At 39.6% G+C, this 12,318-nt stretch overlaps 1 protein-coding gene across 2 annotated transcripts in view; it reads right to left on the minus strand.

Moving 5' to 3' along the window:
• Positions 1–5,948: 5,948 nt before the first annotated feature.
• Positions 5,949–12,318, minus strand: part of TSPAN8 (tetraspanin 8) — a 32,326-nt gene continuing 25,956 nt past the window's right edge. For both annotated transcript variants that reach the window (XM_059683642.1, XM_059683641.1), the window contains exons 7-8: positions 10,487–10,570; positions 5,949–6,238 (exon numbers count right to left, since the gene is read on the minus strand). In XM_059683642.1, the coding sequence (XP_059539625.1) occupies positions 6,185–6,238; positions 10,487–10,570 (138 nt within the window). In that variant the 3' untranslated portion in view covers positions 5,949–6,184. The remainder of the gene's footprint in view (positions 6,239–10,486; positions 10,571–12,318) is intronic.

Here is a 12,318-nt window from a genome sequence, read left to right on the forward strand (position 1 = left end):
AAGATTTCTAACAGAAAAATGCTAAAACATTATTAAAAACAATTAAAGGAGTCTAAATAATTGGATAGCTATTCCATGGATAGGGAGACTCAATGTAAAGATGTAAACTACAGATTCAAAATAAAAATTCCTGTAGGAGTGTGTGTGTGTGTGTGTGTGTGTGTGTGTGTGTGTGTGTATGCGCGCTCACAAACTGACAAGCTACTTCTAAAATTTCTATAGAAACACGAGGGCAAAGAATAACCACATCACTCAACAACAAAGTGAGAGAGCTTCTTCTATAAGCTTTATAATGTTCAACAGCAGGGTATTGGCCAAGGACAGAACAAAACAGAGTTCAAAAGCAGACCTTGAGGCAATTTGGGACAATATCCCACCTTTGCCAGTGGCTCATGGTGTTTGTCTCGTACAGAACTAACTCTCCAAGGAAGGTGCTTAGGAATGGTTTGTATTGTCATCCAACACCACCATCTCAGTGTGTTTTCCAGTCTGGGCTACAGAAGTTACTTTTTTTTTTCAATTGTGCAGATTTTTTTCAATTGTGACTCATGTTCAATTTAGAAGACAGGCATCAGAGAGGGTTTCTTTGATAAAATATGATAAAATTCTACTCTAATGCTCTATGTGGGGTCCAATAAATTTAGTCTCTTAAAAGATGCTCTTATGTTTTTGAAAGATTAACTAAAAATGAAAGAAGCCTGCTGCTGTAGAAGACTCACTAATTAGTGTACACAGTGTGTGTTTGCTAGCTGTGTTAAAGAGGAGTTTCACTACAGTAGGTGGTGGTAAATAAAGCATTTTACTTGGGCTCATTATATGCCCATAAATATCTGCAATATATCAGTAACAGAGACAAAGAAAGAAAGAATATTGAATAGACCATTAGTTATTTCTACCTCAGGAGGGATTGTGAGAGATCAGATAGGATGGTAGCCACAGGGAAGCAGAAAAATGGACAGATTTGAGAAGCATTTGTCAAAACATAATATATATTTTATATATCTAAATGAGTGCAATTGTATAATCTTAAACATAATGGAGATAATTTCTACATTTTTCTTCATTAGAAGAAACATTTCTACCTACATTGAGTTATCAATTTGACCACAGTTTCTTTTTATTTTTTTCTTGCTGTGTTCTCAAGTAATTTAATAAAATGTAATATGTTTTTTAATATTGTGGTTTGTTCTGGGAAGCATGAAGGTAAAAGATGAGCTTACTCTTAAATCTGATTTTCATATCCTTCCCTTATAATTACCTTCAGTACCAAAGATCAAAATTAAGATTTCAATAAAATATCATAAGCAGATAAATATCTTCTAGATAAAAGTTCTCATTTGGAGTTGATGAGACTTAAGTGACTTGCAAAAATCACACAGTCATCAGGTTCAGAGCCGGGCCTAAAACGACTCCTGACCCCAGTGCAGTTCACTCTCCATGATAACAGGCACCTCCTACCCTGGGGCAAGAGGCCATGTTATTCAGATGTGATTCTCTAAAGCAGGGTTTCGTAAGCACAGCACTATGGACATTTGGGACCATATAATTCTTTGTTATGGGGGCACATTCCTGTGCATGGTAGGATGTTTAGCAGCATACCTAGTCTCTACCCACTAAAGGCCAGTAACATTGCCCTTCCACACCAGTTGTGACAATCCAAGTATCTCCAGACATTGCCAACTATCCTGAGAGGCAAATGTCTTCCCAGTTAGGAACAACAGTCCTGAAAAGTTCTATCCCTAAAATGCTTTGAATTTTTGTCAAAACATAAAAAAACCAGGAAACTTTGTACCATGTCTCTTAAGAATATTAAACCTGTTATGCTTTCTACAACTTAGAGTTCAGCACCTGTGTGCTTCCTCTCGAAACCTCCCATTGTTAAGACAGTCTTCCCAGTCTGCTCAGTGCAGTCCTTGCCACGTTCAGCTTAGCTTTGAATCAGAGGAACTGCATTACCCAGGAGCCCTTGTTTCCTGGTCTCTAGGTGATTTCAGCCAGTGGGAGGTACTGGCAAAAGTCTGGAGTGGGCAGGAGGGAATGAACCTGGGCACTTCTCCCTTTCTCTGTTCTGACAGTAGCCCTTGAGTCCCCTCCTAGACATCCTTCCCTCTGTGGTCCCTGCCATGGGTTCCGTTATCTCGGTCTTTCCAGTCTAAGGGTGGTAGCAACTTCCTATGGTTGCTAATTTCTGGTTTACCTTGCTATCCTGTTTGACTTCTTCTTCTATCATCTGTATAAACAGTTGCTACGGACTGAATGTTGTCCTCTCCCTCCCCAAATTCAGGTTTGGGCCCTAAGCCTCAGGGTAGCTGTATTTGGCATCAGGAAGTAATTAAGGTTAAATGATATCTTAAAGATGAAACCCTGGTCCAATGGGATCAGTGTTTTTTATAAGACACCAGAGAGCTCATTTTTTCTCTCTCTGCCATGTGAGAACCATCAACGATTCTCTCTCATCACTGATGTTTCTATCTCTCTCTCTCCCCCTTCCTCTCTGAAATGAATAAAAATATATATACTTAAAAAATAGTACTAACCTAAGAGTGTCATTATGGATTAAATGAGTGACCCCCATGCAAAGTACAAGAAGGTGATTCATCCATAGGCTAGGAAGAGGGCTCTCAGCAAGAACGGATCTGCGGCACCCTGACGGACTTCCGGCCTCCAGAATGGTGAGGAAATCAATGTCTGCTGCTTAAGCCCACTAGTAGTGGTCGGCAAACTCATTAGTCAACAGAGCCAAATATCAACAGTACAACGATTGAAATTTCTTTTGAGAGCCACATTTTTTAAACTTAAACTATAGAGGTAGGTACATTGTTATTAACTTAATTAGGGTTCTCCTAAGGCTTAGGAAGAGCCACACTCAAGGGGCCAAAGAGCCGCATGTGGCTCGCGAGCCACAGTTTGCCGACTAGACTATTATAGTGTTTTGTCATTGCAGCCCAAGCTGACTAATATAGCAATTCCCTCTACTGTATTTCCATTATTTAAATAGCTAGAGATTTTGTTTTTCTGTTTTAGTTCTTTATGCCATTGATACCATAACATGTCCTAATATGTGCCCGACACTATGTAGAGGCACTTCCATGTTCACTTCCTCACCCACTTCTCTCAGTCTCACTGTAAGGTAGGGCAAAATGGTATGACGTAAGGAGCACAGGTTTTGAGTTACTTAGACAGAATCACAAGTCCTCCACTGAACTAGCTGCATAACCTAAGGAAAATTAGTTAACCTCAATGAGCCCTGGGTTCCTCGTCTGTAAATTGGATCTAGTAATAGTACTAACCTGCCCTAGCCGGTTTGGCTCAGTGGATAGAGCGTCAGCCTTCAGACTAAACTGTCCCAGGTTTGATTCTGGCCAAGGGCACATGCCCACGTTGTGAGTTCAATCCCCCCCCAGTAGAGGATGTGCAGGAGGCAGCCAATAAATGATTCTCTCTCATCACTGATGTTTCTATATATCTCTCTGTCTTCCTCTCTGAAATCAATAAAAAATATATACTAAAAAAATAGTACTAACGTAAGAGTGTCATTCTGGATTAAATCAGTGACCCCCATACAAAGTACTCAGAATAGTTTAGGCATATAATAAACTCTCAATAATATAGCTAAAGTATTATTTTTAGCTACAGTTTATTGAGTACCCTTTATGTGCCAAGCCCTCCAATGGGTACTGGGAACATAATGGCAAATAAGAAATAACTAATGCCTTTAAGGACTTGCAGTTTACTAACAGAGGCAAACCATGAACAGGTAATTATAATACAACTAGAGGCCTGTTGCACGAAGATTTGTGCAATAGGCCTTCTTTCTCCTGGCTGCCAGCACCAGTTTTCCTCTGGCACCCGGGACCCAGACATGCACTCCGGTCACCGCCTTCCATCTTCGCTCTGGACACAGTCTTAGCTGCAGCTGGAGCCTTCAGTCTTTGCTCCTCGCTCTGGTGGAAGTCTTCAGTCTCTGGCCAGAGCTGCTCCTGTAGCTCCTTCCGTGCCCCCACCCTCCCCCTCATAGCTTGATCACTGTTTCACCCGCAGACCTCGCAGGCGGGCTCCTGGCTCCCGGGGTGCCACCTTGTCGCGGCCTGGCTTCCCGATCATGATCATGATCATGGGCTGCAGGCAGGGTGGCTCCTGGGTCCCAGGGTGCCGCCTTGCCTGCGGCAAGGCTTTCCGATCATGATCATTATCACAGACGCAGGGTCCCGCCACCCAGGGCTGCACATGGGGGTCCCGGCTTGGGGCGGGGCTTAGGCAGTGCGTTTGCACTGCCAAGCCCCACCACCCAGGGCCACACACAGGGGTCCCAGCTGGTGGTGGGGCTTAGGTGGCACATGGGGGCCCGTATGGCGGCTGGCACTGGCCCACCCTTCCTGCAGTATGCAAATTAGCCTCCATCTTTGTTGCTGGTTAATTTGCATATCACACTGATTAGCCAATGGGAGGTGTAGCAAAGGCACGGTCAATTACCATATTTGTCTATTAGTAGATAAGATATGGAAAATTTATTAATAGACATGTCATGGGAAAGCCAAATAATGATTCTCAGCCAAGGCTTGGGAGACAAGAGTCAAGGTTTGTGTCCCAGTTTTGCCAGTTACTAATGGTTTGGCTCCGGGCTGAGAGCTCTAATTCTCTATTTTCTCACCAGCAAAATGAGGATAATAATAGATAGTATTTGCCTCATAAGAATGTGGTGAGAGGAAATGAGGTAATAAAAGCAGAGTTTCTGGGACATGGCCTGTGCTCAGAGGCCAGTTACCTTTACCATCAATAGGGGAGCACAGAATCAGGCTGTGTAACCCAGCCAGCACTCCCTCAAGTTTTCCACTCCTTGCTGGTCACTCTCATCTACTTGACAATGACTGCCTTTCTTCCTCTTTCTCCTCAGAAGAGGAGTACAGATACAGACTTAAAAATGTACAAGAATGTTTATAGCAGCTTTATTCACAATAATGCCAAAATTGGAAGCAAATCCAACAATGCCTGTCAACAGGAGGATGGATAAATACATTGTGATATATAGTCCTCTACAATGAAATTCTACATAACAATGAAAATTAACTACAGTTGCATGCAACAATATAGATGAACCTCACAAACAGAATGTTGAAGAGAAAGAAGCCAGAGTGCAAATTTGACTATTCCATTTATAGAATGTTCAAGAATAGGCAAAGTGAATCTGTGGCCATAGAATAAATTCAGAAGAATGGTTATCTTTGGGGAGGTATTAGCTGAGAAGGGTGGTGACATACTAGTAACTGTTTAACAACCAGCTCTTGGGAAAAAATCCCCAATTGTATGCCATTTGCCAGTTTCCATTGTGTAAACACTCCCACCACCATGGATTTAAAGCACTGTGTGATGCCTCTGAGCACAGAGTGGGTAAGAGACCCTTATGGATGGTCTGCTCTGTCATAGCACTGGCCGGTGGCATGCAGGGGCACTCTGGTGTGCTGGAAGTGTCCTGTATCCTGATCTCATCATGCTTACACAGGTGCATACTTAAGATTGTTCACCTCATTGTGTGTCTCTTATACCTCAAGAAAAGGTTGAATGTAAAAATGTTTATGAGAACTAGAAAGATAGAAGCCGTTGTAACTATGTTCCAGAGAAGGTCCAGAGAGGAATCAGGGAGTCAGTGTCTGGAAAGATGGCACTCACATCTTCTTGTCCCCTAAACAGACAGAAGAGAGAGACGCCATCCGTAGACACTGGCATAAATAGCAAACAGCCAGCCCACTCTCTCAGTCTTTCAAATTGCGACTTAATCTTATCACTAATGGCTGAGACACCACACAAAACAGTGTTGCTTCTGAAGAGCCCTAGATGCACTGCCTTGACTACCTGTCACTCAGAGATGGCTATTCCCCTGGCTGGCTCCAGATGAATGTTTTAAGCACAGTACCATCTGAACACAATGATCGGACACAAAAAAGCACCAATGTAAAGAATGTCACTTTTATTTTGAGTAAAAATGCACATTTATATTACTTTTCTAGCATCACTAAAATCCTAAGTATATTCAATATGTCTGGGAGATAACTAAAGTCTAGCTAAATAAGAAATTTTAATAAGACAGCTGCTCCTAACATAGACAGCACTCATATATTTAAAGTTACAAAGGCAAAACAACCATTTTAAGGAGCTTGACTGATGATAGCTCGACATATCCACAGATTCACTTGTTCCCAATCTGGCAGAACAGGACCATAGAAAATACCAGACCAAGTATCTAGAAAACAAAACAATAGAGTTAACATGGAATTCAAGGGAAAATGCATTATAAATAGACAGAAAGAACACTATATAGGAAAACATTCTGGCTAGGGACAGTTTTAATCTTTTTAACCTACGTCATCTCTCTTCCTGGGAAATTAGAGACTCCCATGGGACAAGAGAGCATTGAGAAAGTTCTCTGAGTGAACTGTTTTAATCAGGGTTTTCTGCTGCCAGTCCACCCCTAATTTGCCCAGTCTGGTTGTTCAGTAGCTGCTGCCCCCAGAGCACTCCAACTTTGGGGGACACACACCCTTCTGTGGGGCACCTGCCCCAGAGCTCAGGGGAACTCCGGCCTCTGGATGCTCAATATACCTATTGCTTCCATGAAACAGCTATGATCTCTGGGTTAGATCATCTGCATACAAATCAAGGAGTCTAGAATTTCTCTTGCCATAGTGAGGGCATTGCCAAGAGGAGTGAAAAAAAAGTAACATTTAAAACACAACAACAAACTTCTAAATCTATGGAGAATAGCTTAATTTAGAAATTTCCTCTGAAGTGAACAAACACAGCTGAAAATCGGGGGCATAGTTTCCCATTTATTAAGTGGCTCTCCCAAGAATGAGGCATCTCAAAACTTGCCCTAAGTGTCTTTGCAGTTGGTGACTCGCATGCCGTGGCTTTGATGTAGAAAGGACAGAAGGACCTGTGTGTTTTACCAATCAAAAGTTTTCCTCCCCACCAGCCTGCTTTGGGGGGAGGCAGGAGGAGGGTGAGCTGCTACTTATGCTGAGTCGTCACAAGTGCTCCTACTATATTGAGACGTCCTGCTTAAGAATTTGTTCCTGAAAATGCATTTCAGATGAGAACTACTGCCCAATATTTGTCACCTTAAAAAAAGAAAAAAGAAAAAAAGCAGACACCAGCTCTCTGAAAAAAAAATGATTTTCATTCAGAGCTTTCTCAGAGTCATTCTTTTAGAATGACTTCAAAAAGCCTTGAAATTTAGTCTTTTTGCCTTGATCCCAAGCCTCAAGTCTGGGAGACAGGTATCAGGAAAGAATAAAGAACATGGGCAAAATACTGAGATAAGGCAACTATCATCTTTCATCATCACATCCTTGAAATAGAAGCCTGATATTTATCAGCTGACTAGACAGTTAATATCCCACTTTCTTGCACTTCGCAGCCTCTGAAAAATTTTTTTTATCATTGTTCATAAAAATAGCAGGTAATTAAAACGAGATCCATCATATGGTCATGTATGCGAAGACTCAGGATAAACTTGCTATACGTAATGTGCATGAGTTCCCCTATTCTGGAAAAGTCTAAAAAAATGTAAAGTTATCATTTTTCTCTCTCTTAACTATGCTATTCTTGGGACCTTCTGTCAGGATAACGTTTATCCTACAAAGTGATGGCTACCAGTGTCAGTGCCCTTTTTTCTTAGTTGAAATGAGAAGAGAAAGTGCTGATCATTTTTGTGCTTGTAAGTTCTATAGTCAAACACAGCAAGGTATGTTATGATGGTCTGATTATTTAACTTGGAATAATGAGGATTCCAAGAATGTCTACAGCATTTTCTTGCAAAATAAAGCATTTTGCATAGATTCATAGCATCCTCTCTAAGAAGAATTGCCCAGGTATGTGGTCTTACTTAGAGTCTTGAAAATGACTATTGGCCCACTCCATCAGAGCCTATGCATAAACAGACTAATGCCAACAGTCTAAATGTCAAAGGGTCATGTTTTCATATGCTATTTTAATGGAGATAGTTTGAATATATTTTATGCATGGAGATATTTGCCCCATTTCCTTCTTAGAAATATTTATTAGAGAGATATTTTTTCTCTCTGTGAGTCTGTGTGTTTACTTGAATGTAAACTTGGGAAACAAGGCCTAGATATTAAGCCTTAGAAACGGGCCTAAGTGTTAGTCAACTAGGAATAATGAGTATAAGATAGACTAATGTACATTTTTGGATACATTTTTATAGGCTGAATATCAGACTATTTTCAAGGCTATAGTTCTTTTTTTAAAAAAATATATTTTACTGATCTTTTACAGAGAGGAAGGGAGAGGGATAGAGGGCCACAAACATCAATGAGAGAGAAACATCGATCAGCTGCCTCCTACACATCCCCTACTGGGGATGTGCCGGCAACCAAGGCACATGCCCTTGACCGGAATCGAACCTGGGACCCTTCAGTCCGCAGGCTGATGCTCTATCCACTGAGCTAAACCGGTTAGGACAAGGCTATAGTTCTTTAAACCAATTACCATATCTACATATAGTCTAGAAATCACACTAACTGGCATAACTAAAAATGTTATATTTTATGATATTAACATATATAAATTTCATACCCATAAAACGGTATTTCCCTAATCATATATTTAGAACATTCAATAAAATATCTAAATATGTAACAAACACATGGATATACCAATTTCATAGACTATGTTACTCCTCTTGTAATCTTACTTTCCATTACAGATTCTTGGCAATGCCTTTGACTATGATATACAGTGGGGCCTTGACTTACGAGTTTAATTTGTTCCAAGACCGAGCTCATTAAGGAGCGTGTTAAGGAGCTCGTTAACTCAAATTACTCTGTCAACTCAAAGCAAAAAATCGGCCGGGAGACAGCTGGTATCTCAAAAAACTCGTGAGTCGGGACACTCGTAAGTCAAGGCCCCACTGTATGAGATATCAAACTCCCCAGTTGATTATGTCCTTATTTTCTCTGGCTTTCCTTTTGAGAAACTTCTTAAAAGCATCTGTGGGTTGTAGCCAGTCATAGTCAATTTGAGTCTAATATGGAATTTGACACATATTGATACTTGCATTGAATACTTCATTTAAAGCCTGCTCTTTCAACCATTCATTTAAAGTCTATTCTTGCAACACATGTGTGTGTGACTTATGAAAATATGTGAGTGTATGTGTGTGTGATTTCTTTCTCACCTCTAGGGCCACTAGCTCATATTTCTAAATTAACATTAACCCAGAATACAAAGCAGAGAAATAAAGGACATTTCGAAAAAGGAAGAATCAAGAGAAATAGACTTAATACTTTAAGTTTAAGCCCATTATCATATCTACATATAGTCTAGAAATCACACTATTCAACTTCGATCATATATCAGACGTAGAGAAGGACATCCATGTTTCCAGCAGAGAATGCTTCATATGTAGACCTATTCTGGGCTACCAGAAAGAATACTCAACACCCCAATTTACTGCTAATTGTCCCAACCCCTTTTCTAATGATTGGCTGGGAATTCCAGCAGTAACCTTAATGACCACGTAGGACACTACATTGCTTCAGTCCCAGCTAAAATTCCTTTCTGGCACTGATGTGGCACAAGAGGTAAAAAGGTACCAGAAATCCCAAGGAGGACGCTGTACAGCATTCCATGCGAGTGAAGCAGCAGCCGCTCAGCTGAGCTCACCAGCCCTCAGAGGCGTTAACCACAGACACCCCACACCTCATCAGGACTCCTGCCAATGCCCTGCACAGGATGCAAGGGAATTTGACTCACCTGATATCTATATTCACCAAGAGCTAGGATGATTCCAAAAACCCTTCCCTGAGATTGTTTTATTTCATCTATTTGGCAAACATTTTTAGGCCATGTAAAAAGTATCATTCAGATTCTTTTAAAAAATGCCAAGTAAGGCCGTCCAGATAAAAACCCTATTTAGGAATTGCTTTCAACATCAATAATTAAATTGATGAGAGTACATTTGAGAATTTTTACTCAATGAGAAAATTAAAGGCAACTGCTTCAAAATTTTAAAACTAATTAGATTTCTGTGGAATGGAATAGCAGGAAAACAGCTCCCCACACTCTTGAGTTCAGTTTTTATTTTCTCTTTCAAAATCAGGAGGAGAGATAAGAAAATGTAAAGACTGTGTTTTGGATTTGTCTGGGCTCTTTCTTCTAACTTTAACTCTTACATTAGATTCCAATGGGAAAACAATATATGGGACTAAGAACTATGTGGAAGTTAATTCAAAATTTATTCCCCAGTAGAGAGATCATTGAAAAATAGGCTTAGCCATGCTCAATTCATACAATTGTAATCCCCTCCCCAGACTCAAGGTTGACAGAGGGAGAAGCTGGCCCTTGGCACTTGGTACCCAGTGCTTGTCTGAAGCACCTGGTTTTTACTTGGCTCACCATAAATGTGCTAGCAGGATTAATGTACAAGCAAGGGAATAAATAGAGTAATTAATGAAAGGTTATACTGTACCTCAATAAATGCTATTCCAAATGCTAATCCAATAATTACGAGGAGATTTTTTTTAAGTATTTCTTTTATAAGAACAATGCATGCCTGTTAAAAAATATATACATAAAGTTAACTTTAATCACATTTTGATGACCTTATCAGAATTAATTTTTTCCCCCCCAGTGGGTTGATTTTTTGCACTGTTACCAAGAAACATATTCAACAAAAAGAAATTGGATTATCTCCTCTGCTTCAAACTCCTCCCCCCATCTGAAAGGTTATAGCAAGTACTCGAGGAGCAAAATTTTGCTTCAGCTACATCATTGCTGAATCTAGGGATCTCTAGTTATAAATAATAATTAATAATTTTATCTTAACTGGCAACTTAGAGTTATGACATTGGCTATGTATATTTTTAGGTTTGTAATCTGCAGATTACAACCAGAGTTCTCTGGTTGGGGTTTCAGTTAATTATAGTGAAATGTTTCACTTTTAAAAGGAGGTTTATAAAAATTCCCTTTCTAATACTTATCAGTAATTTTAGCTTAAAAATCATATGTCCACTATTATGCCCTTAATTGAGATAAAAAAGGAGAATTTTGGAAGTTATCTCTCTACCACATTTTTTTTAATTTATTCAAACCAGTATGCAATTCCAACCTTAAAAAATTTCAGACCAACCTAAAAATTCCAAAAATTGTAAATTACATGAATAATTTTAAAAATGAAAAATACTGCACAATGTAATAGTCCTATTATCTGTATTGACAGAAAACATTTCATTCCCATAATAGTCTTATATGTTCAATGGGCTAGCAAAATATTGCTATTTGTTAAATAAAATATAAGTTTTCCATAAGGTTTTTTTCCCCCTTTGTTCCTGCCTGGGTTTCTCCATTCTCATCTGATCCAAAGTGGTCAACATTAGAAGAAGTGATTACATTGTTTAGGGTTAACTATGCGATTAATGATCTATGGAGTCATATTTGTTACTCTTGAGGAGTTTTCTCCCCCATCCCCTTTAGATAACCAGGTTATCTTGGCAAAAGAGAAGGCGGGTGGGGGTTGGGGGAAGAAACAAATTATGGCCATTCAGATTTCTTATTTTTCCAGACTTCTTGCAAATGACAGAAGGCAGATGGAAGTATTTTGTGAATTTATGACCATCCTGTTGGGAAACTTGGTGAAGCTATCATCCTGTATTCAGCTGAATTATGTGTGAATTTGGAGGGAATGTCTATTATTTTTGAGGATAATGTTAGGACTTTTCAAAATGTATCCTAAGGAAAAACATCTTTGCATTGAATCTTTACCAGAACACAACAATCTGCAATTTGCTATTGAATTTACCATTTTCATCATCCCAAGCAGAAACTACATTTGCTTATACCATATTTATTTCTCTCTTCCTCATACATACCATGTCACTAACATTAGGTAGAGGAAGGGAGCAGGGAGAAATATAAAAAGTAAGAATAAAATATTTTTACTGGTATTACTTGGACAATGAAAGACAGGGTAGCTGTGTAGTCGGATAGATAACTTCTTCCCCACCTGTTACTTTAAACACCAGTAACCGAAATTCCCTTTCAGAACACAGTCTCCCTCATTGTGATAAGATTAGTAAACGGGATGTGCTAGTCAGCAGGAGAGACGTTTCTCCTGAGACGCTTTCTATGTCCGGAAATGTAATTCATCTCAGTAGCCATTACTAAGCCAATACTAAATTGAAAATAATCTTAAGGCATTACAGGAATTAATTTATTGGATCACGCAGCTGTTATAGATCTCGCTTCCATCTAACTATAATCTCCTTGAGGAGCCAGAAGTCTATCTGACTCTAACAAGGGTCT

Source organism: Myotis daubentonii, chromosome 2, assembly GCF_963259705.1.
Source record: "Myotis daubentonii chromosome 2, mMyoDau2.1, whole genome shotgun sequence".
Taxonomy (NCBI): Eukaryota; Metazoa; Chordata; class Mammalia; order Chiroptera; family Vespertilionidae; genus Myotis; species Myotis daubentonii.